Below are 26,839 nucleotides of genomic sequence, written 5' to 3'. Positions count from 1 at the left end.
ACATCAGCACTTCTTGAATATGGGATGTGGGAGCAGGTCAGGGTGGACCATGGACCACCGTGAGTTTTACTTGTCCCTCTACATGCAGGAGATGCTGTCTAACCACAGACACAACTTGCAAAGGCAACCATATCGCCAAACTCGGTCAACAAAGGTGAGGTGATGGTTTCCTTAAAGTGCAAAATGTGCCTTCTAATGCCCAAAATGAGACTAAGCTTTAGAGATGTTCCTCAGTTGTTATGTACTGGTGCTGAACAAAGAAAGAACAAACTCTAGCTGCAGTGATCCTCAGTTCAAACACACGGGGCCAAAACCTCCAACCTTAGTTAGCATAGAAACCAACCCCCACCTAAACAATGCCATATTGGTGTCCATACATGATCCATCTAGAGAATTTTCAGCATGTTTCTTTGTCACTAAACCACCCATCCATTTGTCTTCCAACCATTGCACAGCCATAAGCTTCTATCAGTCTGCCTGCAGAGCTGCAGGGCGTAGTATATGACTCTGCAGTGCCAAAGGTAAACACAGGTGACCACACAGGGATAGAAACAGAGCAAATGGATCAGTGGTTTTGTGGCCATTCTCTAGATAGAGTGTGAATGTTCACCAGCATCATGTTGTGAAGGTAGCCATTCGTTTATATGGATAACTGAGGTTTGAGGTTTTGGCCTCGTGTGTTCAAACTGAGGATCAGTGCAGCTGCTGGAGGGAGGGGGGTGTGATGGCGCTAAATAGTAGAATATCTTTAGCATATCACCCGATAGGACCCAACTTTATGCAAACTGAAATCTCCCTTTAACCAGACGCAGCCTTGAGTGGGTGCTTGTAGGTCCCATACACATCAATGGTCCTGCTCATTGGACTCCTAATCAAACCTCTTAATGCTGTCTGTAAACTTTTTACACCTGATACAGTCCTGTAAACTCTCACCATGCTGGTTTTGCAGACTAAATCCCCTTTTCTTGTCTCCATAATCCTACAGTAGAGTGAATGTGGGTAGAGATAAATAACAGGGTAAATGAGCCAGTGAAGGAGGCCCTCATGCAGCTGCAGGTTCAGGAAGTCCTCAACATGGATGACAACGTGACCAGATGCTGCACATCTAACCTTACTGCTGAGCTGTGCAAGATCGCCATAACAAGAGCTGTACATGCATGGAATGACACAGAATCCCAGTGAGTTAAAAAATATGCAGCATACAATCCTGTCCTTTTTGTGAACTTTTTATTCAGAACTTGACAGTGAATTTGAACAAAAATGACATTTTGCGAGCCATGCTTTGCTTCACAGGCAAAGGAACAGCCAGTTGTTGAGCAGCAGGAGGATGTCCAAAGACAGTGGGAGAGGAGTTGTTGCCACAGGCCTCCAAGCAGCAGACATGTAGCAGCAGGATGTGGGCTCTGCACTAACTACAGTCTCCTGCTGTGGAACTCACCCCTTCTCAATGAGGACAAACTTTTTGCTGAACAGTACCCTGATATTTCAGTTTGACTAGATAATGTGGTAAACTAACTTTATCTGTGAATATTTTATTATTTCATGACTGGAAAATAAAGTTCCAGGCATAAATAGAACAGAATAGAAATGCTTGATTTATCACTGAGGGGAAATGTGGTCGCTACAGCAGAAAGAGTCCAGTTTCCACTACCATAGAAACAGATAAATGGGCAAAAATGTGCAGTAAATAAAAACAAACAAAAGGAAAAATGCAAAATAAAATGTCCCATGTAAAGAAGGCAAAAATATAAAAGTGTTTGAAAGACTCAGTTATTTTCTTCCTTCATCTTTACAGGCAGCAGCACTACACTTCTATTCTCCTTCTTTACTTCTGATACTAGAACTAAACTCGTCTTCAACGCGAATCATCAGCTTTTAAAATGAGGCAGCAGCAAACATCACAACAACAAATGAGACCATTTTCAACAAACTCATGCAACTGATGTCACTTCAGAACTATCAGAGTCTGTTTGAGTCTCAAGTTAAAGCTGATTACTGACAACGTAGAGCCTCAACGTTACCGTTTTAATCACTTTTAAGTTCCTTAAACGTTCCATTAACGTGAACCAGTTTTATTACCTTCATGTCCAACATTACAGGAACACAACACACTTCAGTATTTACTGGATGCTGAGTCTCTTCTCTGGTCAACACAGAAATAAACTGCACCAACTTCTGGGCTTCACTGCACACATTATATTTGACTCTAAAGCTGCATTTAAAGCCTTAAAACTGGCACCAATAAATAAATAAACATTTACTTAGTGAACAACTGTTGGAGTCTTTCAGTGTCTGTTGGTCCGATCAGCCGAAGATCCCAATTACTGAACTGAAAACTGATTAAAACAAACCAACAGAGAGTAAAACTGGTAAACTGAAAATGTGCTGCTGCTTCACTGATAAATACCCACAAACTAAAGCAAATTGGGTAAAGGTTTTGCTTTATCGTCATTTATTTCATAGATAGTCTATATAAGACTTTTATTTTTCCAGAACTAATAGTAAATGTTGCTTTTATATAATTTCGTGAACATAATGAACTGGTGCTAACTGCACAGACCGTGTTCTGACCCATAAATTAAAAAAATTAAGTAAATTCTCAGCCACAAATTTTCCTGAATAGTTTTTAAAGACCTTTTCTGCATCAAAAATAGCAGCATTTCCTTTGTATATTTTGTGTTTTCTTATTTCAAAGCTGTTTCAAGCAATTATATTTTAATATGTGTCATTTTAAATACAGAGAATTAACAAGAAATAAAACAGGCTCTGAAATATTCATTAAATCAATACTGACTGTAATGTTGAATGAACTGAAAAGTCATCTAGTCTGTTTAAAATTTGTTTCATTTCGGTTTGGCAAACAATTATAAGACGTAGAAGGACTGCTGGTGTGAGCCAAGCTGTCAGGGAACAGTCACAGGCTCTGGATATTTGTGTTGTTGTCTTACTGAAGCTCAAACTGAAAATAAATCCATTTTTGTGGATAATTGTGAACCTACAAACCCATCATGACCTGACAGGCGAGGTTAGCTGAGCTAGCTAACAAGCTATGCTAACAAGGTTCTCCACCAGCACAGATTGTTTTGTAGCCGTAAAATGAGCAATAAAATAAATGAAGTCGTCTGTAAGATAAACAGCTGTAGGTGGATTCTAGTTTGAGTTGTAATGTTTTACTACGTGACTGAGACTAACTTGATCATAGTGAACTCGTTAATCAGGATTTGGTAACTAGCTAGCTACAGCGGCTAGTCAATGTAAAGTAAGAGGAATTACAGATTAGCTACACTTCCTGTTCCTCCTTCATAATAAAAGCACTCTATTATATTAATTAAACGTTTCATCTGCCGTCAGGTCAGATAAATCACGTTGTAATTCTTATTTGTCAGCTGATCGTATTAACGCGACCATGTGGAATGTGAAAAAGGTCAAGTTTCCATAGCTACAAGTTGGTTTTGACTAACAACTGGAACTGGAAGGCTGATGAGGACTGCAGATGTGAACTGAGGTGTAATTTGTGTGCGATAACTTCTCCACTTGGTCTGATTGTGTTTTTATGCTTCTCTGTTTGAAAAGTTCAAATGGAAAATCAGCACTCACCAGGAGAATCCTCCTCTGCTTGATGAAGTAAAATACCATCCAGAACAGTGGATTTCTGCCCTCTGGTGGCCAAAGCGTGAAACTACAACATCATGTTCATCAAAAGCAACAAAACTTGTTCATAAGCAGCACTTCCAATAACGTGATTCAAAATACAATGGAGAAGATTGTAGTTAGGATTTTTCAGCATGAGATAAAACTGAATAAATTGGTTGAAATTAATGAAACAACAGAATCAATGAATACACTGAATAAATTAAACAAAATATATGTATGACGAAACACATGAAAACACAAAAAAAGAATAAATGGAACAACAGTTTGTGGATGTTAAAGATTTGGTGTTTATCCCATCAATATTTTAGTGGAAAAACAAATTAAAATAAAGTCATGACAAGAATCAATTCTATCAAGTGTGCAGACAAATTTTATTTAAAAGCATAAAGGCCTTTATTTTTATTTACAAGATGATTAGGATTATGTTTCATGATTATGATTGTAAAAATGTTAGACTGAATCATTACCAAAGATGAGGTCATGATAAACTAAAAGATAACGCTGGAACATCCCCAGAAACAGATGAAGGACTGAAAACCTGGAACTGAGGCTCCAAGTGGACAGATATCAGTCAGAGGGTAAAAAAGTGGATTTTCAGCTCAGAATCAGAGTCTGTGTTCATGAACCAGCCTCTGTTTGCTGCATGGAGCTGAAATGACAGTAAATCTCAGACTTCATCTGACTCTGACTGACTTGGACTCTGACTTTGGTGTTTTGTTCTTTATTAAGTCTGAGGATAGAAAATACTTGGAGTTCACCAGGAGACTGAGTGTTGATGAAGACTTGAAGATTTTCTGGCTCATTTGAAGAATGGAGCAGGAGAAATCTCATGTGGATGAACTGAGTCAATAAATCAGACTGGACAAAATCTGTCCAAGAGGAAGCAGATGTTTGACAGCAGCAGCTGGTAGAAAACCTGTTTTATTGGTCAAGAGCTGCACGACCTGATGAAGGCAGAAACTAAAGTCTGACAACACTGAGCAACAAGATCTTCATGTTGGAACAAAGCAGAGTTGTGGGAGTCTGATGGACTGATGAGACTAAAGTGGACTGTTTGGGCAGAACGTCTGGAGGCAGAAGGACCAGAAGAACAGCATCAACAGTCCTGTTGGTGGCTTTGAAGCTGCTAAACTGGAGCATGTGAGCAGCAGCATGGATTCTCTCAAACACCAGGACAGTTACAAGAACAATGTGAGGAAACTGAAGCTCACTGGACTTTCAGCAGGACCAGCATCCAAAGCAAACGTCCACCAAAGCCTGCTTCAGGAATCCTTCCTGGAAAGTCCTGGAGGTTCGTTTCAGTCCTGGATTTAATCCCAGTTAAAATCTTTGGAGGGATTTAAAGAAAGCAGCAGCTCAGAAAACAAAGAATATCAGTGATCTGGAAGCTTCTGAACATGAGGAACCGAGTGAAGGTGAAGAAGAGAGAAACTAGAAGAAACATTTACTGGAGCTCAGAAAGGTCAAAGGATGTTGACATTAAATATGAACTCTGAGCTCAACAAGCTGCTTCTGGACCTTTGAGGACTAAACTGGATTCATCTTCAGAGCTGTTTGTCTCCTCAACATGATGTGATCAAAACCCACTAAAATGTGCTTCATTAAACTCTCTCTGGGCTCCAAGGCTTCAGCTGACATGTTTCCAGGACACTTTGTTCTCATCAGCTCAGTGTGTTGCAGGTAGAGAAGCTCAACAACTTTGACTGCAGCTGGAAATAGAAAGTCAACTGAAATATAATCCTGCACTGACACAAACATCCTGAAACTTACTGCACACTCTGCAACCTGACATCAACCTCCAACGTTTCATGTCAACATTAACTGCAGTTCTCCATCATTCACAGTGTGGAGCTGCAACACTAAACTACACAGTGATAACAACACTTTACACTGGTTCCCAGTCCACCTCCCAGTAACATGGTCCAGTCAGAGTCTCTACACACCAGCTGCTGCTGCTTCAACCTCTGGATCATCAGGACACACTTCATCCTCTCACCACAAACACCGTCCTGATCAGCATCACTCCCATCTGCAGAGAGAAGAAGAAAGAAGAGAGGAGATCAATGAGTTTGATCAGCAGCTCATCAGGATAAAGAGCAGCAACATCTCATCTGGTCCTCAAGTTTCAGCTGACAAACCAACATGGAGGCTGTCAGTCAGCACATCTGGATGGAATCAGACACAACCTCCATTTCTCAGTATGCGTACTTGTCCACAGGGGTGTAGTCTACGTGATATGCAGGTATACGCCATATACCCACTAGAAAATTTTCAAAAATTTGACAGGTCGCTTCTATTTTATCGGTGCAGCTTTCCAGTGTTTATCATTGGTCTATCAGCTCAGAAACACAGACCAATTATGTACGAGTTCAGGCATCCCACGTGACGCTACTCAGCCAATGACGCATTGCATCGCAGCTCTGCCTTCAAAAAGCAGCTGAGAGATGAGGGACAGAGAGGACAGTAGTGATGGTTCGGCTCTTTTCAGAGAGCTTTTGGCACGGCTTTCAAAGAAAAGCCGGTTCTTTCGGCTCCCAAACGGCTCCTAATTTATTATTCTGTGTAGCCTCATGTTTTAGCCTAACCTGGCAAATATGAATCATTTGTGTTTTGACAAACTCTTTTTCATTCAGTGTTTTTATGAGAAGCCTTATAATTGACTCATTTGTGCATTTGTTCTGTTACAAAAACAGACATTCTTACTTTTGTTTAATGTTTCAAACTTTTTTTGCACAAATGAACAAAACTCTGCACATGAACCCACAGAACCAGAACAGAACCAGAACCAGACTCAGTATTCAAACAGTATAAATGTCCTCAGAGCAGGCTGACATTCAGAAAAATCAGAAGCCTGAGCTTGGATGGGCTGATACATTTCTTCTTTCAGTGAATATCTGCCGTGTTTTTGAGAAGATCCTCTCAGATGGAAGAAGTTGTCTCTCCTCCATCACCTTCACCAGGTGGGGCAGACTGAGGCCTTGTCCTGCTCCAGCTCAGTGGGTCGTCTGCTGGTTGGATGAGGGCTTCCTCTAGATATGATCCTCCATTACAATTAGAATCATCTCCTGTTGCTCTTCCATCACAGAGGCTCCACACAGCAGAAGTTTGAGGTTCCTCCTCCACTTGGTCCTCTAATGGTGGAGGTGTCAGGCTGCTGCTCTTATTCTCTGAAGTGTCTCATCAACAGCTCTGTTGTCACTGAAGGCAAGCTTCTTTAATCTAGGATCCAGTAACATGTTTTCTGCTAGGACAGTGTTCAACTCCATACTCCATTAAATAAGTTGGGAGTCGGCTCTTCAGATTCACTACAAAGCATCGGCTCTGAGAGTCGTATCTTTTGCTCATTACACACCAGTAGAGGACAGACTGTGGTCACATGTTTGGCTCATCATACAGCTGTAAGGCAGCTTTCTCAACTATGAACAAAATCAAAACTAAATGTCATTCCAGACTCACCAATGAGCTCCTCTAGATATGTTTGAGAACAGATCTGACACCATTCAGGCCATGATTCAAAACACTGACAGGACAAGCAGCAGCTCAGTTCTCCCATTAAGCAGCAGAGATATTAGGGGAGTGATATGAGACAAACAAAAATGTAAAAGTGTTCAAATGTTTACATTTATGAGATTTAGGTATTGTTAAAGATGTATATAAGTTGATTCAGGTTGTTCAGCCACGTTTTTTTAAGTTCTACACTTTATTTTTTAGATATACACTTACATAAAAAGTTATTTATTAATAAATGTCAAAATGTTTTTGAACCGTACTGAATTTATTTGACGGTCAGTTTTTGATTACAGGCAGACTCTAATAAAACTACCAGGTTACATCAGCATATATCACAGTAACTCAAGTTAGACATTATGATGTTCTGGACCTTTGCTGACTGGACCTCTCTGAATTTCAGTTGAATAACTCTGGCTTAGAAGAAGAAGGACATGAGTCAACAATCTCTAATGCTCCAACACCAGTCAGTGGAGAACAAATAACAAAAAGGAACCAAAGCCAAATTAAACTATTTCAGTGTTTTAATAAGCCTGTTTCTGTCCTGTGAATACTGCCGCTTTAGGAAACACTACTGCTCAAAGCTTGCTTTTCTACAGCTCGGGAGACAAATTTGAGATTCTCATGTCAGCCTCATTTTAGTTTCTATTTTGTCTAAAATGTTTCTAATATGTTTCTCCTAAAATTCACGAGGAGAAATAGGTGAGACAGGATAATTAGAGGGAGTCATACTTGAGACTTCTGGGAGATACCTTGCTAATCTCAATACAGCGTTTTAATGGCTCCTTTATTTCTCCTCTGGAAAAGAAAATGAGCAATACTGGAGCTACTACGGAGCAAAATGTGAGACTCACTCACCAACAGGCCAGGGATCAAACAACAACCCTCCGGTTGCGAGACGGCCATTCTACCCACTGAGCTATGCCACCCTATCCACACACACACCTTACAGACGCTGCAACAAATAAGAAATTTCCAGGATACAGCCTAAACATCTTGAGGCACTTACAATAATATATGGTGACTTCAGTCATGTCACCCTCTCCTCCCACTTGACTGGATTTATCATTCTAAACAACACGGATCATCCACTCATAATACCGTGATGGGCCTCTCTCTGGACTGCAGGATGGAGAGATATAGAAGATCTTTGTACCCACAGCGATCAGGCTTTATAATTCTATAGCAAATAGTAGATGAGCTGACAGACAAATGAATTTCCCTTTTGGGATGAATAAAGTAATCTGAATCTTTATTAATTAATTTAAAAAATATCATGTGGATTACAATAAAGTCAACATGATAGATGATTAAAAACAACCAAAACGTTGATCTGAGTCTGAGAATTCAATGAGCGCTTGTGGAGATCTTTTCATTTGTTCTCTCTGAGCTTAGTATGAGATGCATGAACTGAAGCTGGGATGAGAATAGATGGAGTTCTTAGAGAGAGCTCTCTGATTTCTCTGCCTGAGATCACAAAGAGACACAAAAGTTGAGAAACTCTGAGAATTATATGAGAGCTTGCTGAGATCTTTTCTGAAACTTTAAAGGAGACTAAACTGAGATTTAGTGCATCTTATTGCTCTGGAGAAAAAAATGAGACACAGAAGAAATAAACTTTAGTCTCAGTTTGGTGTCACACAGATCTCAAAGTTGTCTAGGAGAAGTAAATGAAACATTTTTGAGATCTCTTTTTGAATATTTTTTTCCTCTGGGTTATCAGCGATGATTATAACAGAGGGCAGAAAAATAAGATGCCGGTGCAAACAATCATTTAATAACAGGAATAGTTTCTTCATGTGCCAATACCCTAGTACACACTTCTAGATAACGTCACCTGAACTGACAGCCGGCAAGGTGGAAGTCCAATAAAACCTATAGTCTCTGTGTTAAAATCCATTGTTAAAATCCAGGGAGCTCGGAGTAAGGAGTACGCGGTTCAGCAGTTGCGGGATCCAGTCACCTCCTTCCTGGGCTTGGACTCGTGTCCAGGGAAACCACCTGCAAGACAGACCCACTGCCAGTACAGAAGTCTCTCTCACCACCCACCTTCCCACGAAGACGCACACCCGCCAGAATGTTACTAAAAAGTCCCAAAGGGATACTCACATGCTAGGCAGAGCTAACCGCCCTGCCACTGCGAGTGTGTCGTGTTGTAACATTCTGGGTCTCTCCTCCGGCTTCGCCTCAGCGTTCCTCTCTGCCTCCGTTTCCAGACTCGTGCTCCCTCCGCTTATCCACCCGTTCCAGCTCTGTCTCCGATCACTCTGTTCTCTGCTCTCTTCCACCGTTAAAATCCAGAGGGACCGGGGGCAACGTACACGAGGTGAAGAAACTTCAGGGGGGACCAGGGGTAAGGTGCACGAGGTGCAGAAGCTTCAGCGTCCAGCAGTCTTCCTCTGGGCCCGGACTCTTCTTCCTGAAGGCCACCTGTGAAACACAAACCCACTGCCAGTGCGGACGTCTCCTATCATCAACCCTCTCCCAAGGATATACACACCCCAGAACGTCACGGTAAAACCCAAAGGGCTACTCACACCCCAGGCAGAGCAAACCGCCCTGCCGCTGCGAGTGTGCCACGTAACGTTCCGGGTCTCTATCTGCTTCGCTTTGGCGTTCCCTCCTACCCCGGTCCCCAGCCTCGGGCCATCTCTTCTTGTCCCCTCTTTTCCGACTGTCCTCTCTCTAGTCGCTCTCCTGCCACTCTGTCATCCTACACAAACTTTTATAGCCCTCTCCTTCCAGTCCGGAGCCTCTTTCTCTGCCATCCATTGGCTCCTATAAGGAGGAAGGGAGTGTAGAGAAGTGTGGAAACACAGGCACCCCTGTATGTATTGTTTATTTGTTTATTGTTTATATGTTTATTGTTTATTTGTTGTTCATCTTTACATTTGTAGCAACAGTGGTTGGGTCAGTGTAGTGTTTGTATTTGAAGCTCTTCTGTGTCTGCATAGGTTGTGGGCAATCTGGGCAGATGAGATAACCATTGTTGTTAATACTTCTCGCCACAAGGGGGAGCTTATTGGATATTATCGGCTAACGAGAGGACAATCGAGTTTGGTAACTTTACTCCAATATGCAGCAAAACACAGTAACATGTACCACTGCACGCTCTCACTCCAAAGCAGTGTCTACCCCAGAAAAACACACAGATTCGGTCCTGGCTAGATTTGCGCCCCGGGCGAACCATCCTTTGCCGCCGGCGCCCGTCCGCCCGAGCGGACAGAATGAATGAGTCCGGAACGAAAACACATCCGGGTGGAAACAACTGACGGCTAACAACACACCGGCATCCTCCAGTTCAACTTCAAACCTTCAAACCTGGGGCTACATGGCCTAACCAGATAACACATTAAAAATTAGACGTAGTGACATTAAACACTAACATTTTCACTTACTTTCTCGTTCGTTTTCCAAGTCGTACTCCTGTTCTTGTTTCTACTTCTTCTTCTTCGTCTTCTTCTTCTCACACCGGTGTATCGGCAAAAATAATCCCCAGTAATCCACTTTCGTTGTGGCTTTTTATTTGCAGCGTTTCTTTTTTATTTGCAGCGGCGTTTCTTTTTGTTTGCAGTGTTTCTTTTATTTGAAGCGGTGTTTCTTTTCATTTGCAGCGTTTCTTTTTTATTTGCAGCGGCGTTTCTTTTTATTTGCAGTGTTTCTTTTATTTGCAGCAGCGTTTGTTTTTGTTTGCAGCGTTTGTTTTATTTGCAGCGATGGCGGGTCTCGGCCACCGTAGGTGTGAGAAGAAGTGAAGTACTAGAAGTAGAAACTGAAAAAGGAAGCTGTATCGCTGTTTTGATGGCTGAAAATAAACGCACACGATGTCGACCACAACTTGAAGCCTCCGTGACTGAAGTGTGTTACAAATCTGGTGTCAGAAGTGGGATCAGTGGTGCTTCTGAGAGCGATGTAGCAGAGACCGCAGCGCAATGAAGCTGGAGAGACTGCAGGACGAGTTGAGTGAGTCCCTGGTGCAGCTACAGTGTAAGCAGCTACAAGAGGTGTGTCTCAATGCTAAAATTGCTACCGAGAAAGGGGCTAAGAAGCACACACTGATAAGATTAATAAGCCAAGCGGCGGATACAGCTATAGACGATGAAAAAGAGGAGGTGGCGTCTGCATTTTTGTCCCGGTTGATAGCAGCTGCAAAAGAAATGAAAGTACGCGATGAACAGTTACTTGGGGCTGACGAAGACGGAGCTAGTAAGGATGCTACCACGTTAGCTAGCCTCCAGGAACAATATGCGGCAATGCAACTGAGTTTTCACGCTTATACAAAAAAATTTGAGGAGGAAATAGCAAGGCTGACCAACAAAGTAACCACACAGCCTGCGAGCAATGTGTTGTTTCGTCCACAAGCACCCTCAATAGCCCCCCAACCACCGGAAGTGACCATTCGGAGGGAGTTCAAGATCAATGGTCAAATTGGAGAAAGAGGCCAGAAAGATAAATTATCATACTCTAACTTGATCCACCAGATTGATATGGGGCTAAGGAGAAACCACAGCGAGGCAGAAATAATTGAAGCAGTGGTAAGAGCCATAAGCCCAGGCTTGAGTTTGCGTGACATGTTAGAGATCAAGTCGGACCTCACTCTTGCCCAACTGCGCACCATCCTAAAGGGTCATTATAAAGAGGATAGCTCCACTGACTTGTACCATCGCCTGATAAACATCACTCAGGACGGCAATGAGTCGCCCCAGAACTTCCTATTCAGAGCTATAGAGCTAAAAGAGAGACTGTTAGTTGCATCAAGAGAACCTGGTGCAGATGAACAGTACAGCCGTGAACTAGTGCAAAAGAAGTTCCTTAGAGCGGTGGGGACAGGACTCCTTATTGACAACATGAAATATCAGCTCAAAACTTACCTGGATTATGCAACCGTCACTGATGATGTGTTAACTGCAAAAACAAATGAGGCAGCTAGCCTTGAGTGGGAAAGACAACAGAAATTCAAGAAGAACAGTAAAGACCTAAAAGTCAGAGAAATCAAGGCAGAAACATACACAACTCCAGAGGCTACAGTGGGAGCAGTGGGTGGTCCAGGACGTGCATCCCCCGCATTCACAAAAGGTAAAGCAGCCCAGGCACAGCCACCGGTGACCCGTGCAGAATCTGAACTGCTCGATGCCATAAAGCAGTTAAAAGGAGAGGTGGAGGAAATTAAAAGAGTTATTTCTGAGTCTCCTAGACTGCAGCGAGCAAGCGGGAGACGTGCCTGCAGGACCTGCCAAACCAACAACCTAGGAGAACAGTGCAACCATCAACCATTGCTTCAAATGTGGACAAAGTGGTCATCTATCTCGAGGCTGTAGATCTGGAAGGAGAAATGCTGACAGATCTGGACAGGTAGATATGTCAGTTAACAAGGTGACAGCCATCCCGACACAGCCCTCTGGAGAAGATAAAGACAATGACGGTGAACACGTTAGAAACATGTACAAGCTAGTAACTGACAGTATCCAGCGCATAGAGGCAAAAGTGAGAGCACAGAACAATGCTGCACCAGGAAATGAAGCAGTTAGTGTTAACCTTGTTTCCCCCAAGCAAAAGGCGAAGTTACTCGGCCTAGTAGGGAAAAAGTACATTATCACTTGCCTGATAGATGAGGTTGAAACCAAGGCTTTGTGGGACACTGGGTCACAGGTTTGTCTCATGAATGAAAAGTGGAGACAGCAGCAAATTCCACATGCTACAGTCAGAGATTTAGCTGAGCTTGTAGATCCAGACCTCTTAAATGCACGGGCAGTGAATCAGACTCCAATTCCTTTTGTTGGTTGGGTTGAAATCACATTTAAGTTACCATCAGAGAATGCAGAGCAGCTCGAACTCCTAGTACCAGTTTTGGTCACAGATGAAGATGGGGTGGCAGAGCAGCCAATCATTGGGTATAATGTGATCGAGTATGTACTGGCAAGAGGCATCGAACCACCACGTGTTGTTACAGAAGCAGCCAGCGCAGCATTCTCATTTGACTGTAAGAAAGCTGAGGTGTTTCTGAAAGTAATGAGAAGGGGAGATGATGGGTGTAGTGAAGGCGCAGTAATACTGGGTAGGGAGAGCACATCTATCCCAGCAGGCCAGACAAGAACAGTGAAGTGCAATGTTAGAGCAGTCATACTCACAGAGCAACAAGACGTCTCGTTTGAACCCCGTCCACCAGCTCTGTTACCAGAGGGGTTAAGAGTGGAAGAGGGGGTAGTGCGTCTGCAGAGAGGGAGCCGGTCACGTGTTGCCATTCCGGTTACAAACAGCACTACGCATGACATCCTGTTACCCCCAAGGACCATACTAGGACAGACACAGTGGGTTAAAACTGTCTATCCTGCAGATACAAAACCAGTCAGAGTCCATCAGACAGAGGCAGATACCCCAAATGTAGAACAGACACCAGCACCTAAAACAGGAAACGGGGAAAAGACACAGAAACATGAAGGAAGAGATGAGAGTCAGAATAGGTGGGACCCCCCAGTTCCTCTCAGTCACCTTCCTCTACCCCAACAACAGCAGGTCAGACAGCTTTTAAGGGAGGAATGTGGAGCTTTTGCTCAAGATGAACATGATGTGGGCAGTATCCCCTCCCTGCAGCTCAAGATTCGTCTCAGTGACCCTACACCTGTAAAACGTACATATATTTCAGTACCGAAGCCCCTGCACAAAGAAGTTAAAGAGTACTTTGAAGACTTGTTAAACAGAGGTTGGATCACGAAGTCTAAGTCTCCATACTTTAGTCCTATCGTTTGTGTGTGGAAAAAGGATGGAAGTCTTCGTCTGTGCATAGATTATAGAGAGCTAAATAGAAAGTCCATCCCTGACCACCATCCGATACCCCGCATACAAGATATGCACAGATAGGCCAGTAAAGGAGAAGAACAGACAAAACAGACGAGACAGAAAGAGACAGCCAGGTGGTGGAGGCCAGCGACTGTCATCTTGTTCTGTCACATGGTCAGCAGAACATCAAGAGGTACTCTGCCAACTAATTGACTCTCTCTCTCAGCCACCAGTGTTAGGGTATCCTGACTTTGAACAACCCTACACCTTGCATTGTGATGCCTCACAGGAAGGACTCGGGGCAGTACTTTATCAGCGACAGCAAGGAAAATTAGGGGTGATTGCATATGATTCCAGAACATTGACAGCCCCAGAGAAGAATTACCACCTTCATTCGGGGAAGCTGGAATTCCTGGCTATGAAGTCGGTCATATGTGAGAGGTTCAAGGACTGTTTTATTCACCACCATTCACAGTCTATACAGATAACAATCCCCTCACATATGTGCTCACTACAGCCAAACTGAACGCAACCATTCATCGATGGGTAGCTGAGCTCGCTGATTTTCAGTTCTCCATCAAGTACCACCCTGACAGAATTAATGGAGATGCTGATGGCATGCCTATGAACATGGAGCAGTACATGTCAACATGCACGGAAGCTGTACTGCCTGATGTGATGAGCAGTGTCACGCAGGCTGTCACTGTTTTGCAAGAGAGTGACCCTGGCTCTGTCCTGTGACCATTGCTACTGCTTTAGAAGAGGGGAGTAATGAGGTGACAACAGTGATGCAGATCCCTAAAGCAGTCCTGAGAAACGCTCAAGAAGAGAATCCTGTGATTGGAGTGGTGTTCAAATATGTGCTCTGAGGGCAGAGGCACAAGAGTTCCATCGAGACAGAGGTACCGACATGGCAGATGAGCGTCACAGAGAGGACAGCGTGAGGCAAGAGACTGAACCGGAGGAAGAAGTGATCGAGACATCAGAACAGAATGTTGAGACCTCACACACGCAGAGGGAAGAGCAGGTTCCCGAACCAGTATCTGCTGATGAAGAAGACGACCATGATGATCCTCCTGTTCCACAGAGACAGTATCCTTTCAGAATAAGAAAACCAAAGTTAATGTTCACTTACCACAGGCTAGGGCAGCCAACCACATCACAGGTTGAGTAGAGAACAGCCTTATGAGGGATGCTGTAATAGGATCAGTATGTTATCAGTATCACTTTTGTTGTACAGTTCATCTAAATGATTAACGCGCTTATTACTTAAAATGTCAGACAGTGAGGTGACCTTAGAAACTGTGCCAGATTCCCGCGCTCATGGCGGAGGTGGCAGCGGAAGGTTATCGTGCACAATAACATCTGCTGTGAACATGTGACATTAACAGGAGATGAGTGTCATGTGATGGACTGGTTGCAGTCGTGCATCTTAAAGGACAATTATGAACTCTGACTCCTTTATAGTCATGAACTTCCTTATGCTTTGCATTCACACCATGTGTGCGCTGTTAGATCATGATGTCAATTGAAAAACCTCAATGTCAGGACGCCATTTCATTTTGGAGGGGAGAGTGCAGAGAAGTGTGGAAACACAGGCACCCCTGTATGTATTGTTTATATGTTTATTGTTTATTTGTTGTTCATCTTTACATTTGTAGCAACAGTGGTTGGGTCAGTGTAGTGTTTGTATTTGAAGCTCTTCTGTGTCTGCATAGGTTGTGGGCAATCTGGGCAGATGAGATAACCATTGTTGTTAATACTTCTCACCACAAGGGGAGCTTATTGGATATTACACAGGTGCGCGAAGAAGTGAAGTAGTAGAATTAGAAACTGAAAAAGGAAGCTGTATCGCTGTTTTGATGGCTGAAAATAAACGCACACGATGTCGACCACAACTTGAAGCCTCTGTGACTGAAGTGTGTTACAGGAGAACCTGGCAGGTGCAGCACATTACCTCATCAGAGGTGTTCACAGGCAGTGGGACACCCAAAAATCAAAGACAAAATTCAAAACACCAATAATCAAAAACATGCAATACAACTCAAAACACCAACAACTCAAACCACACAAAACATGCACGCATGCGACACATGCAAAAATAAATCTCTAAACAAACAATAAAACCAGTCCCAACTGCCCTGTGACAGTTTCAGTTCAGTTGTCAATAAATCAACGCCTCTAAAGATGAATTGAAGATTTATAACAATAAGACAAACCTGAATGCATGCATACATTAACTGCTGTATAAACTGTTGTATTAAAACATGAACATATAGGGCTGTGTTTTTATATCTGATTCCATTTTGTTGTTTTTCACGGTAAAGATAATCGTTCAGATGAGACGAGATGGTGACGTCATCAAGTATGCTCATGTTTGAACATGAACCAAGATAAGTTCTCATCAAGTACAGACTTGCATACTTGGTATTACGGAACAGAAAAGATCCAGATGTGACTGCTGGACCTGAGCAGAGCTTCTGCTCTGGAGAAACACCTCATGGTTCCAACATGTGATGATGCTGTGAAATAAGAGCTGCTGGTTTGAAGGCTTCAGTCTCACTGATCTCAGAGCTGTGACAAACATCAGACTGATCAGCTGATCACTGTTGAAATGAGACAACAAACAGTGAGATCAGATCTGATGGACACTCTGATGAAGGAGGACCACTGTCTCTGCACATCTGGAAGGCTGACAGCTAGAATCAGCTTTATTTCCTAAACACAACAACAGACGGCTTCACATCCACTCAAACACACCATGACAACAAGCTTGTGGCTCCTCTGATTGGCTGACTGCTGTCTCTGTGTTTCTGTCTCCATTCTGCTCTCACAGCTTCACTGAGAAGCTGCAGGTTTACAAGAGACACTGGATCTTTGCTTTGATACTGACTGTGTTTAGTAGAAAACTGCTGGAAGCAGCAGAGACTGATGGAACCTTCTACTGACCTCAGAGTCTTCAGGCTGCAGTCTGGATTCTCCTTAAGATCAAACAGATGTTTCACTGATGAATACTGCAGGTTGTTTCCTCTCAGGTCCAGATGTTCCAGATGGCAGGGGTTGGACTTCAGAGCTGAGACCAGAGAATCACAGCTGATCTCTGTCAACCTGCAGTACTCCAATCTGAATAAAGAATAAACAATGTAGATAATATCATTGATGATCCATCAGATGTGTTCAGGTTCTGAATGTGCAGATCAACATTACTTTGTCCTCATCAATCAGCTTTTCTCTAAAACCAGCAGAGTGACTTTGTCCTTCTCTTATTGTGGATCATCATCATGTCAGCCTTCTACACACATCATCCACATGTCAGCACAACATTCATCCACCTATTCATGTCCACACATCAATAACATGCTGCATCATCAACAGGATCAGGATCAGTCAAATAAAACTCAACACAAACCAAAGAAATATTTCTACTTCACTCACTAAACTTTGTCATTTCAAACTGATCTGAGTTCAGAAGATCTTCTGGATCCAGATGTGACTCTGGCACAAATTACAAACATTCGTTTTCTTTAACAGCTAACACCGAACATTTTCTACACTTTCTGCTACAAACACTCGTCTCTTGTCTCAACACACTAAAGAAAACAGAAAATATGAACCACAGCAGATTTACAGCTTCATGGATGGAAGTTCTGTTGAACATAAATGAGCTTCAGTTGTCATTAAACACATCAGATCTACAACAGTAACAGACAGACAGTGAACTGACTCCAGAGTCTTCAGGATGCAGTCTGGACTCTCCAGAAAACCACACAGATGTTTCACTCCTGAATCATGCAGATTGTTGTAGCTCAGGTGCAGATGTTCCAGATGGGAGGGGTTGGACTTCAGAGCTGAGACCAGAGAATCACAGCTGATCTCTGACAAACTGCAGCCCTCCAATCTGAATAAAGAATAAAAGGTGTGAGTTGAGGAGACAAAGTTCCTGCTTGAAATCATTCAGAGTTTCATCATGAGTTCAGAGATGAAGAAGCTTCAGAATGTCCAAGTTTAGAAAATGGAAACTCCAAACAGTTGAAGCCAACAGGATGCAGCTTCAAACAGTCCAACAGAAGGAGTGAAGAAGAGCTCTCATTAATATTACAGCCTGTCCTCAAAAGAAAAACGACCACATAGGTCGTCTGTACACGCCCGTATTACGACCACATGTTACGTTTTGACGTTTCCGACCTCTAGCAGTTGAGTAAATATCGACACTCCGGTGTGTCAGCTGAAACGTCACCATGAACAAAGTTTTAACTAACTAACTATCCCTGTCCCTATCCCTAACCCTAACCTTAACCATAACCCTAAACCCGTGCTGGGAAAGTGAGATAAAAGCCGTTTCGCGAATTAAATCCCGTAATGCGTTTGTTTTCCCCGTAGAGGCGCATACGTTCATACAACCGCATTGGTCGTATTCCGGTGCATGGTGCAAACGACCTATGCGGTCGTATGAATTTGAGGACTTGTTGTAATATTAATGACAACATGCTGCTGCTTCAATAAAGACGGAGTGACTTCAGTTCTGAAACTCTGCAGCTCCACCAGTGGCTCCATCCACACAAACTCATGCTGAGCAACAAACATAAGGAAACACACTCTGACATTTATTTCACTTTCTGCTCAGAGTCACACAAACACACAAGAAGGAAACGTGGACAAAATGAGGCTCCAGACTCTAAAATATCTTCATGTTCTGGAACCATGGAGACGTTTCAATCAGGACTCTACATTCACATGATTTCATTATTGATCCATCTGTCATTGATAGTGGAAAGTGTCCATCACAATTTGTAGAGGACCAGGTGACGTCTTCAAACTGTTTTCTCAAACACAAACATCTTCACTTTCAAATGACTCAAACCAGAGAAAAGAAGAAAATCAGCAGAAACTGAAGCAGAAAATGTTCCCATTGCTCCTGATAAATGACTTCAACTGTTCATCAACCGTTCAACTTTTGCTGTCAATTGAGGTAACTTGGATTTAAACTAGAGATGTCCGATATTCACTTTTTTGCAGAAAACCGATATTCCATTATTGTCCAACTCTCAATTTCCAATTCCGATATCAACCGATACCGATATATGTGGACTTGGAAATACTTCCAAACCACAGACATGTTGTTAGTCAGGCACAGCAAGCTTGTTACTGCAGACACACTTGCAGAGTTTAAAGTGAAAAATAGTCCAAAATCTGAAGTTTATTTTGCTTTTGGGTGGGGGTCGGGGTACAATCTCGCCAATTAATAAGAAATGGAAATATCTGCATTCAGAACCTCAGAATGCAGATTATAGCAACACTACAAAGATCAGTAGGTGGTGGTAGGTACTCCATCTGACTACAACATGGTGTGAATATATTATTTAGCAACTAATCAGTAAAAGACACGGAAAAAGGACATTGATTCACCTTTTAACAATATGTGCACTATTTATTCTGAAATATGTAAACAGCTACAGTACAAAAATAAAAATCAATGAAAATATCGTTTGTAAGAGCAAACTATATTTCAGTTTAAATAATAACAACAAAAACATTAAAATACTCTAAGAATTGGTAACTGAAATAATCAGACACAAATAAGAAAATAGAAAATAAACAAATAGACTTTACTACAGACAACTACAGTTCAATTCAAAAAAACATTTACTGTGCTACAAGAACTGGTATCTATTTTTATCTATTTCTTCTTTCTTTCTGACATCTTTCACTTCTTCCATCAGCATTGAGGCAGTGTTCACTTTTCTGGTTGCTAGATGTTGAGTTCCTCTGGTTCATCATCATCAAATAAACAAACAAGCACATGAAGAATTGTGTCCATGTTCTGTCTAGTGGCTTCATCAATATTCAATGAAAACACACATTTTTTTATTTTTTCAGAAATATTTTTCTTAAATATTGGTGCTATGCCATGTGTATTTATGGAACCAACATGCTGATTTGACACAGACAGTTTAGACTATTGTGGTTTCTCTTCAGGCTGCACAGTAGAGTAGTGGTTAGCACTTTTGCCTTGCAGCAAGAAGATCTCTGGTTCAATTCCTGGGGTGGCCCTGGGAGTTTGCATGTTCTCCCTGTGCATGTGTGGGTTTTCTCTGGGTACTCCGGCTTCCTCCCACAGTCCAAAAATATGCTGAGGTTAATTGAGTATTCTAAATTGTCCGGAGGTGTGAATGTGAGTGTGATTGTGTGTCTGTATATGTAGCCCTGAGACAGACTGGCAACCTGTCCAGGGTGTCCGAGTCAGCTGGGATAGGCTCCAGCGACCCCAGTGAGGATAAAGCGGTGTATAGAGGATGGATGGATAGTTTTTCTTAGATGTGCCGAGGTTGAATAACACGTCCGGTGACACTGTTGCTTTTAATATGATTTTATTATAAAAAGACAGCATCTGAACAGGCCCCATGGTTTGCCTGTGGAGGATTCACAGCCAAAAAGAATCTCACAGAATGATAAAGACAGCTTCGAATCAGGCCCATGGTCTGCCTGTGGAGGAGCCCGCCAATCGATTCCTCCTTGAACAAAGAAGTCAGGTCGCTTTAATACCTTCTGCTGAAGGATAGAATTACAACATCTGGTTCATGTTTGAAGACCCCTTACTCAAAAACAAGAGCACCCTTGAATAGAACCCCTCGGCTCTGCAATCCCAAAGGACCCATCCATCTTCTAGCTAGACATGGGTGCCCCAGATGGGACTGAAAAACACATTCCAATGCTATGGGTAAAATTAGTCACACGTAGTTCAGGTTCCATCTGTGGTCAGATACTACAACAGACAAAACAGCTTCCATTCTACTAACTTATTAAGGAATGCATGTCTCAGATCAGATACTACAAGAGAAAACATTTTATCTTCAGCCAACTTTTTACACAGATTAACAAGTGGCTGAGATCTGGTGAAGGACAAGTCGTGTTCTGCAATCAACGAGCACACGCGTGTTTTTAAATGTCAAACCCGGTCAGTCTGATGCCGATACCTCAGTGGTGACTGTTGCTCCCAGTAAACCAGTTGTCAGTATCAGAGCAGACAGCAGCTCTGTGGGTCAGACTCGTGGCTTGGCAGCACTTTTTGCCACTAGTTGCAGCATGAGGTTTTTGTGAACACATGGTACAGAAGCAAGCACCAGACTCCTTCAGTTTTTCACAAAAGCAACCAAAGGGCTTTCTGTCTCTGTTTAACTCTTCCAACCACACAAAGCGCCATTTATTTTTACTCTGCCAAGGAATACAGCAGAGTTATGTGACGATCAGCGTACATTTGTCCTTCCGTCTATTTGTCTGTGAGCAACATTACTCACAAAAATGGAAGAATGGATTTGTATGAAATTTTCAGGGAAGGTTATAAATGACACAAGGACCAAGTGATTAGATTTTAGCAGTGATGCGGCTTATAGCCTGAATCCACAAATTTGTTAAAGATTTCTGTATCACTGCGTCACTATAACCATGACAACAATGGAGTCACCTGCAGCTGGATCTCAACGTCTTTCTAAGACCCGCCCCCACTCTACTTCCATTGGCTAGTGATTTTAGTTTGGTTGAGAGCAAAAGCTGCGTTCCCCTCATTCCATTGGTAGACGAACTCAACTGGCAATGTAGTCCTGTCTTCTTTTTTTCTTAGCCAAACGCCAGAAGTTCGGCATGGTTGTTTACACCACAGATATGAGCCCTCTGAGCGGCGTGCCCACAGACACACTAAGCTAGTAGGGGCAAAGTTTCAGCGTTTTCCATTGATGTCAGTGGCACAAAAACGAAAACAAGAAGAATGCCGGCTCACTGTGCGGCATACAGTTGCACACTACGTCGGACGATCAAGACAAGGAAACTTGGAATAACTTTCCACAGGTAAGAATAGTTTTTGTAATGTTATCTCTGAGGAATATTAATTCAGTTTTATTATATATATATATATATATATATATATATATATATATATATAGTTTATAATAGTTTATATATAATAGTTTCTGGCTCTTTTTTCATTATTTAATCTTGTTGAGAGTGTATGAGAGCTAATTAGTTAGCCACTAGCAACACACTAACACGGGCTAACAACCAAATACCAGATGATTAATAGTAGATGTAGTATAGCTGTACAAGCAGTAGTAGTAATACGAAAAGTACAAGCAGCAGTAGTAGTATAAGTAGCTGTTAGAGTCGTAGAAGTAGTATCAGCATCCATCCATCCATTCTCTATACACCGCTTTATCCTCACTAGGGTCGTGGGGGGTGCTGGAGTCTATCCCAGCTGACTCGGGTGAAGGCAGGGGACACCCTGGACAGGTCACCAGTCTGTCACAGGGCTACATATACAGACAAACAATCACACTCACATTCACACCTACGGACAATTTAGAGTAATAAATTAACCTCAGCATATTTTTGGACTGTGGGAGGAAGCCAGAGTACCCGGAGAAAACCCACACATGCTCAGGGAGAACATGCAAACTCCATGCAGAAAGATCCCAGGCCCACCCCGGGATTTGAACCGGGACCTTCTTGCTGCAAGGCGAAAGTGCTAACCACTACGACACTGTGCAGCCCCTAGTATTAGCATGTGTAATAGTATTACAAGTTGTAGTAGCAGTGACAGTATTAGCAGCAGTAGTTGGTATACCACTACTACCACTAGTAGTTGCATTACTATTAATACCACCAATACTACCAATAGTAGTTATAAAGCCTAACTCGTATACAGATTAGCATCTATGTTATTCCTCCAAACCCATTTTATGATTGGGATTACAGGCAATTCTTTAGGACTGCTCTCAAATAATTGAAATGTTACCAAACAATGTTAAACTTAAAATTAAATAGCTTTGGTCTCCAGTATATTGGCTAATTCAGTTCTTTGTACTTTATTTATTTATTTTATTTCATTCATTAAAAACAATGCAACACAGCATCTATTAAATGAATGAAAAGGAGCAGAGGGAAACTGTAGCTTATAGTATCGGCCCCTTATCAATAACATTTTTTCCACATTTCAGTACTGTTTGGCTGTCACACACAGCCATTTTAACCAACATTTAACATGATCTAAGAAAACAATTTCCGGTTATTCACAAGTATCGTATCTCTTCAGTAACAACTCTTTCACTCTTTTCTTAAAAATACAAATCGACTGAGACATTTTAATTTCAGAATTCAGACTGTTCCACAGATTGATGCCTTGGATTGAGATGCATCTTTCTTTTGGTTTTGTGCCTGACTCAGATTTCAAAAAGACTTTAGTTCCTCTTAGTTTGTACCGGCTTTCTCTTTTTTTGAATCTGTTTTGCAAATTCTCTCTCAATGTTTTTTTTGTGAGCTTTATACATTGTTTTGAGGAGATTACATTCAACCAATTTATTAAATTTTAAGGATTTAAATTTTACAAATATTGGCTTTGTGTGGTCTCTGTATCCACTTCCGTTAACGACTCGAATGGCACGTTTCTGTAAAAGGAAGAGCGGTTCAATATAAGTCTTACAGCCATTTCCCCACACTTCAATACAATATGTCAGATATGGAACAATAAGTGAATTAAATAACAGAAACAAAGCGCAACTATTAAGTGATTCTTTGACCTTATGTAACTAAAATTGCAGGCTACATTTGTAGGAAGACTTTTTCTGTGGGTTTTTTTTTCAGATCAAATATTCTCCATCAATAGCACGTTTTGTCGTTGACAATAAAGTAGACCACAAGAAAATCGGTTGAGAAATGAGCAAATGATGTATTTTTTATGATTTATTTTCAATGTACATGCATTGCTTTGAATGGGAACTTTGCCCCCTCCAAGATGGCCGCCAAGTAGGCACGTCGCTTAGCCGGCTGCTGCAGTGCGAAGGCGTATCTACTCTTCATATCTATGGTTTACACGCTTCAGGACTCAGTTTGATGATGTGATCATTTGCACGCCGGTAAATGTCGGCAAAATCGAGGCATTATTTTATCGGTTTTCATGATAGGCAAAAAAAAATGACAATGATATTGACCGAGAATGCATTTTTACGCCAATATCGGGCCGATAATGTCGGCGATTCAATATTATCGGACATCCCTAATTTGAACATTTCACTTTCTAAAACATCACACGACTTCATCCAAGAGCTCAACCAGCAGATTTTGAATATTAATTTCTGTCTCTCAGGATGAAAAACAGCTTCAATTACAGCTGAAACTATCAGTCCACTGTTGGATGAGTCCATGAACAAAACATCAGCAACATTTCGTTCATGGTTTCAGTCATTTATCCAGTAAAACATCAAACTGGTTCTACTTTGTTCACTGTCAAAATTTTATGTTCTCTACCACATTAAACTGAATATTTGTGGTTTCAAAATGTTTATGGTTCAAAATCAGACATTTGAAGACGTCACTTTCAACTCTGACAAACTGGGATCAACATTTTTCAGTTTTTAACATTTGATGAACTAAACTACTGAAATAACTGACAGCTCCATCAATAATAAAAACAACTGTTAGTTGCTGCTGTCAGTTTGAATTGAAGAGTAGAAGATAGAGAATATCAGCCTGATGGCTGCAGTTTAGAGTCACCACAACTTTACATCACATTCATCTCAGCACATAAATAAAACATGATGTCTGACCCCAGATCCTTCAGGATGCAGTCTGGACTCTCCAGAAAACCACACAGATGTTTCACTCCTGAATCATGCAGATTGTTTCCATTCAGGTTCAGATGTTCCAGATGGGAGGGGTTGGACTTCAGAGCTGAGACCAGAGAATCACAGCTGATCTCTGACAAACTGCAGCCATCCAATCTGAATAAAGAATAAAAGATGTGAGTTGAGGAGACAAAGTTCCTGCTTGAAATCATTCAGAGTTTCATCATGAGTTCAGAGATGAAGAAGCTTCAGAATGTCCAAGTTCAGAAAATGGAAACTCCAAACAGCTGAAGCCAACAGGATGCAGCTTCAAACAGTCCAACAGAAGCAGTGAAGAAGAGCTCTCATTAATATTAATGACAAAATGCTGCTGCTTCAATAAAGACGGAGTGACTTCAGCTCTGAAACTCTGCAGCTCCACCAGTGGCTCCATCCACACAAACTCATGCTGAGCAACAAACACAAGGAAACACACTCTGACATTTATTTCACTTTCTGCTCAGAGTCACACAAACACACAAGAAGGAAACGTGGACAAAATGAGGCTCCAGACTCTAAAATATCTTCATGTTCTGGAACCATGGAGACGTTTCAATCAGGACTCTACATTCACATGATTTCATTATTGATCCATCTGTCATTGATAGTGGAAAGTGTTCATCACAGTTTGTAGAGGACCAGGTGACGTCTTCAAACTGTTTTCTCAAACACAAACATCTTCACTTCGAATGACATAAACCAGAGAAAATGGTAAATGGTCTGAATTTATAAAGCACTTTACCTGAAGCAATACCCAAAGCGCTTTACATTATACATCACATTCACACACTGATGGAGGAAGCTGCCATGCAAGGTGCTAACCACGACCCATCAGGAGCAGTTAGGGGTTCGGTGTCTTGCTCAGGGACACTTCGACATGAGCTCTCCAGGCCAGGATCAAACCGACAACCCTCCGGTTACAAGACGGCCACTTAACCCACTGAGCCATGCTGCCCCTTTCTTTCATGGAAAAAAGAAAATCAGCAGAAACTGAAGCAGAAAATGTTCCCATTGTTCTTGATAAATGACTTGAACTGTTCATCAACTGTCACAATTTATCTGTCAATGGAGGTATTTTGGATTTGAACATTTCACTTTCTAAAACATCACACGGCTTCATCCAAGAGTTCAACCAGCAGATGTTGAATATTAGTTTCTGTCTCTCAGGATGAAAAACAGCTTCAATTACAGCTGAAACTATCAGTCCACTGTTGGATGAGTCCATGAACAAAACATCAGAAACATTTCCTTCATGGTTTCAGTCATTTATCCAGTAAAACATCAAACTGGTTCTACTTTGTTCACTGTCAACACTTTATGTTTTCTACCACATTAAACTGAATATTTGTGGTTTCAAAATGCTGCTGGAACAAAACCAGACATTTGAAGACGTCACCTTCAACTCTGACAAACTGGGATCAACATTTTTCAGTTTTAGCATTTGAACTACTAAACTACTGAAATAACTGACAGCTCCATCAATAAAAACACACTTGTGAGTTGCTGCTGTCAATTGGAACGGAAGAGTAGAAGATAGAGAAGATCAGCCTGATGCTGGTGCAATAGTGTCACCACAATTTCACATCACATTCATCAAAACACACAAATAAAACATGATGTCTGACCCCAGAGTCTTCAGGATGCAGTCTGGACTCTCCAGAAAACCACACAGATGTTTCACTCCTGAATCCTGCAGGTTGTTTCCACTCAGGTTCAGATGTTCCAGATGGGAGGGGTTGGACTTCAGAGCTGAGACCAGAGAATCACAGCTGATCTCTGACAACTTGCAGTTCCACAATCTGAATAAAGAATAAAAGATGTGAGTTGAGGAGACAAAGTTTCTTCTTGAAATTGTAGTATCTCTCCTGAGACATGTGATGCTAGATGTGTTGTTAGACGTGCTGTATGTTAGAATGGAGCGTATCTTCTTGCTGAAAGAACTCAATGGTGTGTTAGATAGGAGTTTCTGTGTCTAGGAAATTATCTTATGGATTCCGCAACAGGGTTTATCAATGAGGCTCTTGTTTTTTGGTCTTCTAATAGGAATCACATGTTGTGGCATGGTTCCACTTGTTTAAAACAAATAAAAGAGACCTCCGGTTGGTATTTGGGGAGATTCATTTGGCCGGATCCTCCCAGACAGTCTCTCTGTCTGATTGATGCTGTTCTTCCTTATAATAAACTTATTATTAAGCAAGTCAGTGTCAACGGACGTTTCTTCTCCGCCTGCACTTCACAAACCTCAGAGAAAC

At 41.9% G+C, this 26,839-nt stretch overlaps 2 protein-coding genes across 2 annotated transcripts in view; one reads left to right on the top strand and one right to left on the bottom strand.

Moving 5' to 3' along the window:
- LOC127532016 (zinc finger protein 239-like) overlaps positions 1 to 26,839 on the top strand; it is a 147,386-nt gene that overhangs the window by 58,272 nt on the left and 62,275 nt on the right. The window lies entirely within an intron of this gene.
- The window catches only part of LOC127531909 (NACHT, LRR and PYD domains-containing protein 3-like), a 31,574-nt gene continuing 8,788 nt past the window's right edge, over positions 4,054 to 26,839 (bottom strand). Inside the window, exons 4-8 of the mRNA XM_051942320.1 lie at positions 26,213 to 26,386; positions 24,531 to 24,704; positions 17,663 to 17,836; positions 16,888 to 17,061; positions 4,054 to 5,683 (exon numbers count right to left, since the gene is read on the bottom strand). Coding sequence (XP_051798280.1) covers positions 5,674 to 5,683; positions 16,888 to 17,061; positions 17,663 to 17,836; positions 24,531 to 24,704; positions 26,213 to 26,386 — 706 coding nt within the window. The 3' untranslated portion in view covers positions 4,054 to 5,673. The remainder of the gene's footprint in view (positions 5,684 to 16,887; positions 17,062 to 17,662; positions 17,837 to 24,530; positions 24,705 to 26,212; positions 26,387 to 26,839) is intronic.

Source organism: Acanthochromis polyacanthus, chromosome 22 (genome assembly GCF_021347895.1).
Source record: "Acanthochromis polyacanthus isolate Apoly-LR-REF ecotype Palm Island chromosome 22, KAUST_Apoly_ChrSc, whole genome shotgun sequence".
Taxonomy (NCBI): domain Eukaryota; kingdom Metazoa; phylum Chordata; class Actinopteri; family Pomacentridae; genus Acanthochromis; species Acanthochromis polyacanthus.
This window is presented reverse-complemented; position numbering and strand designations above follow the sequence as displayed.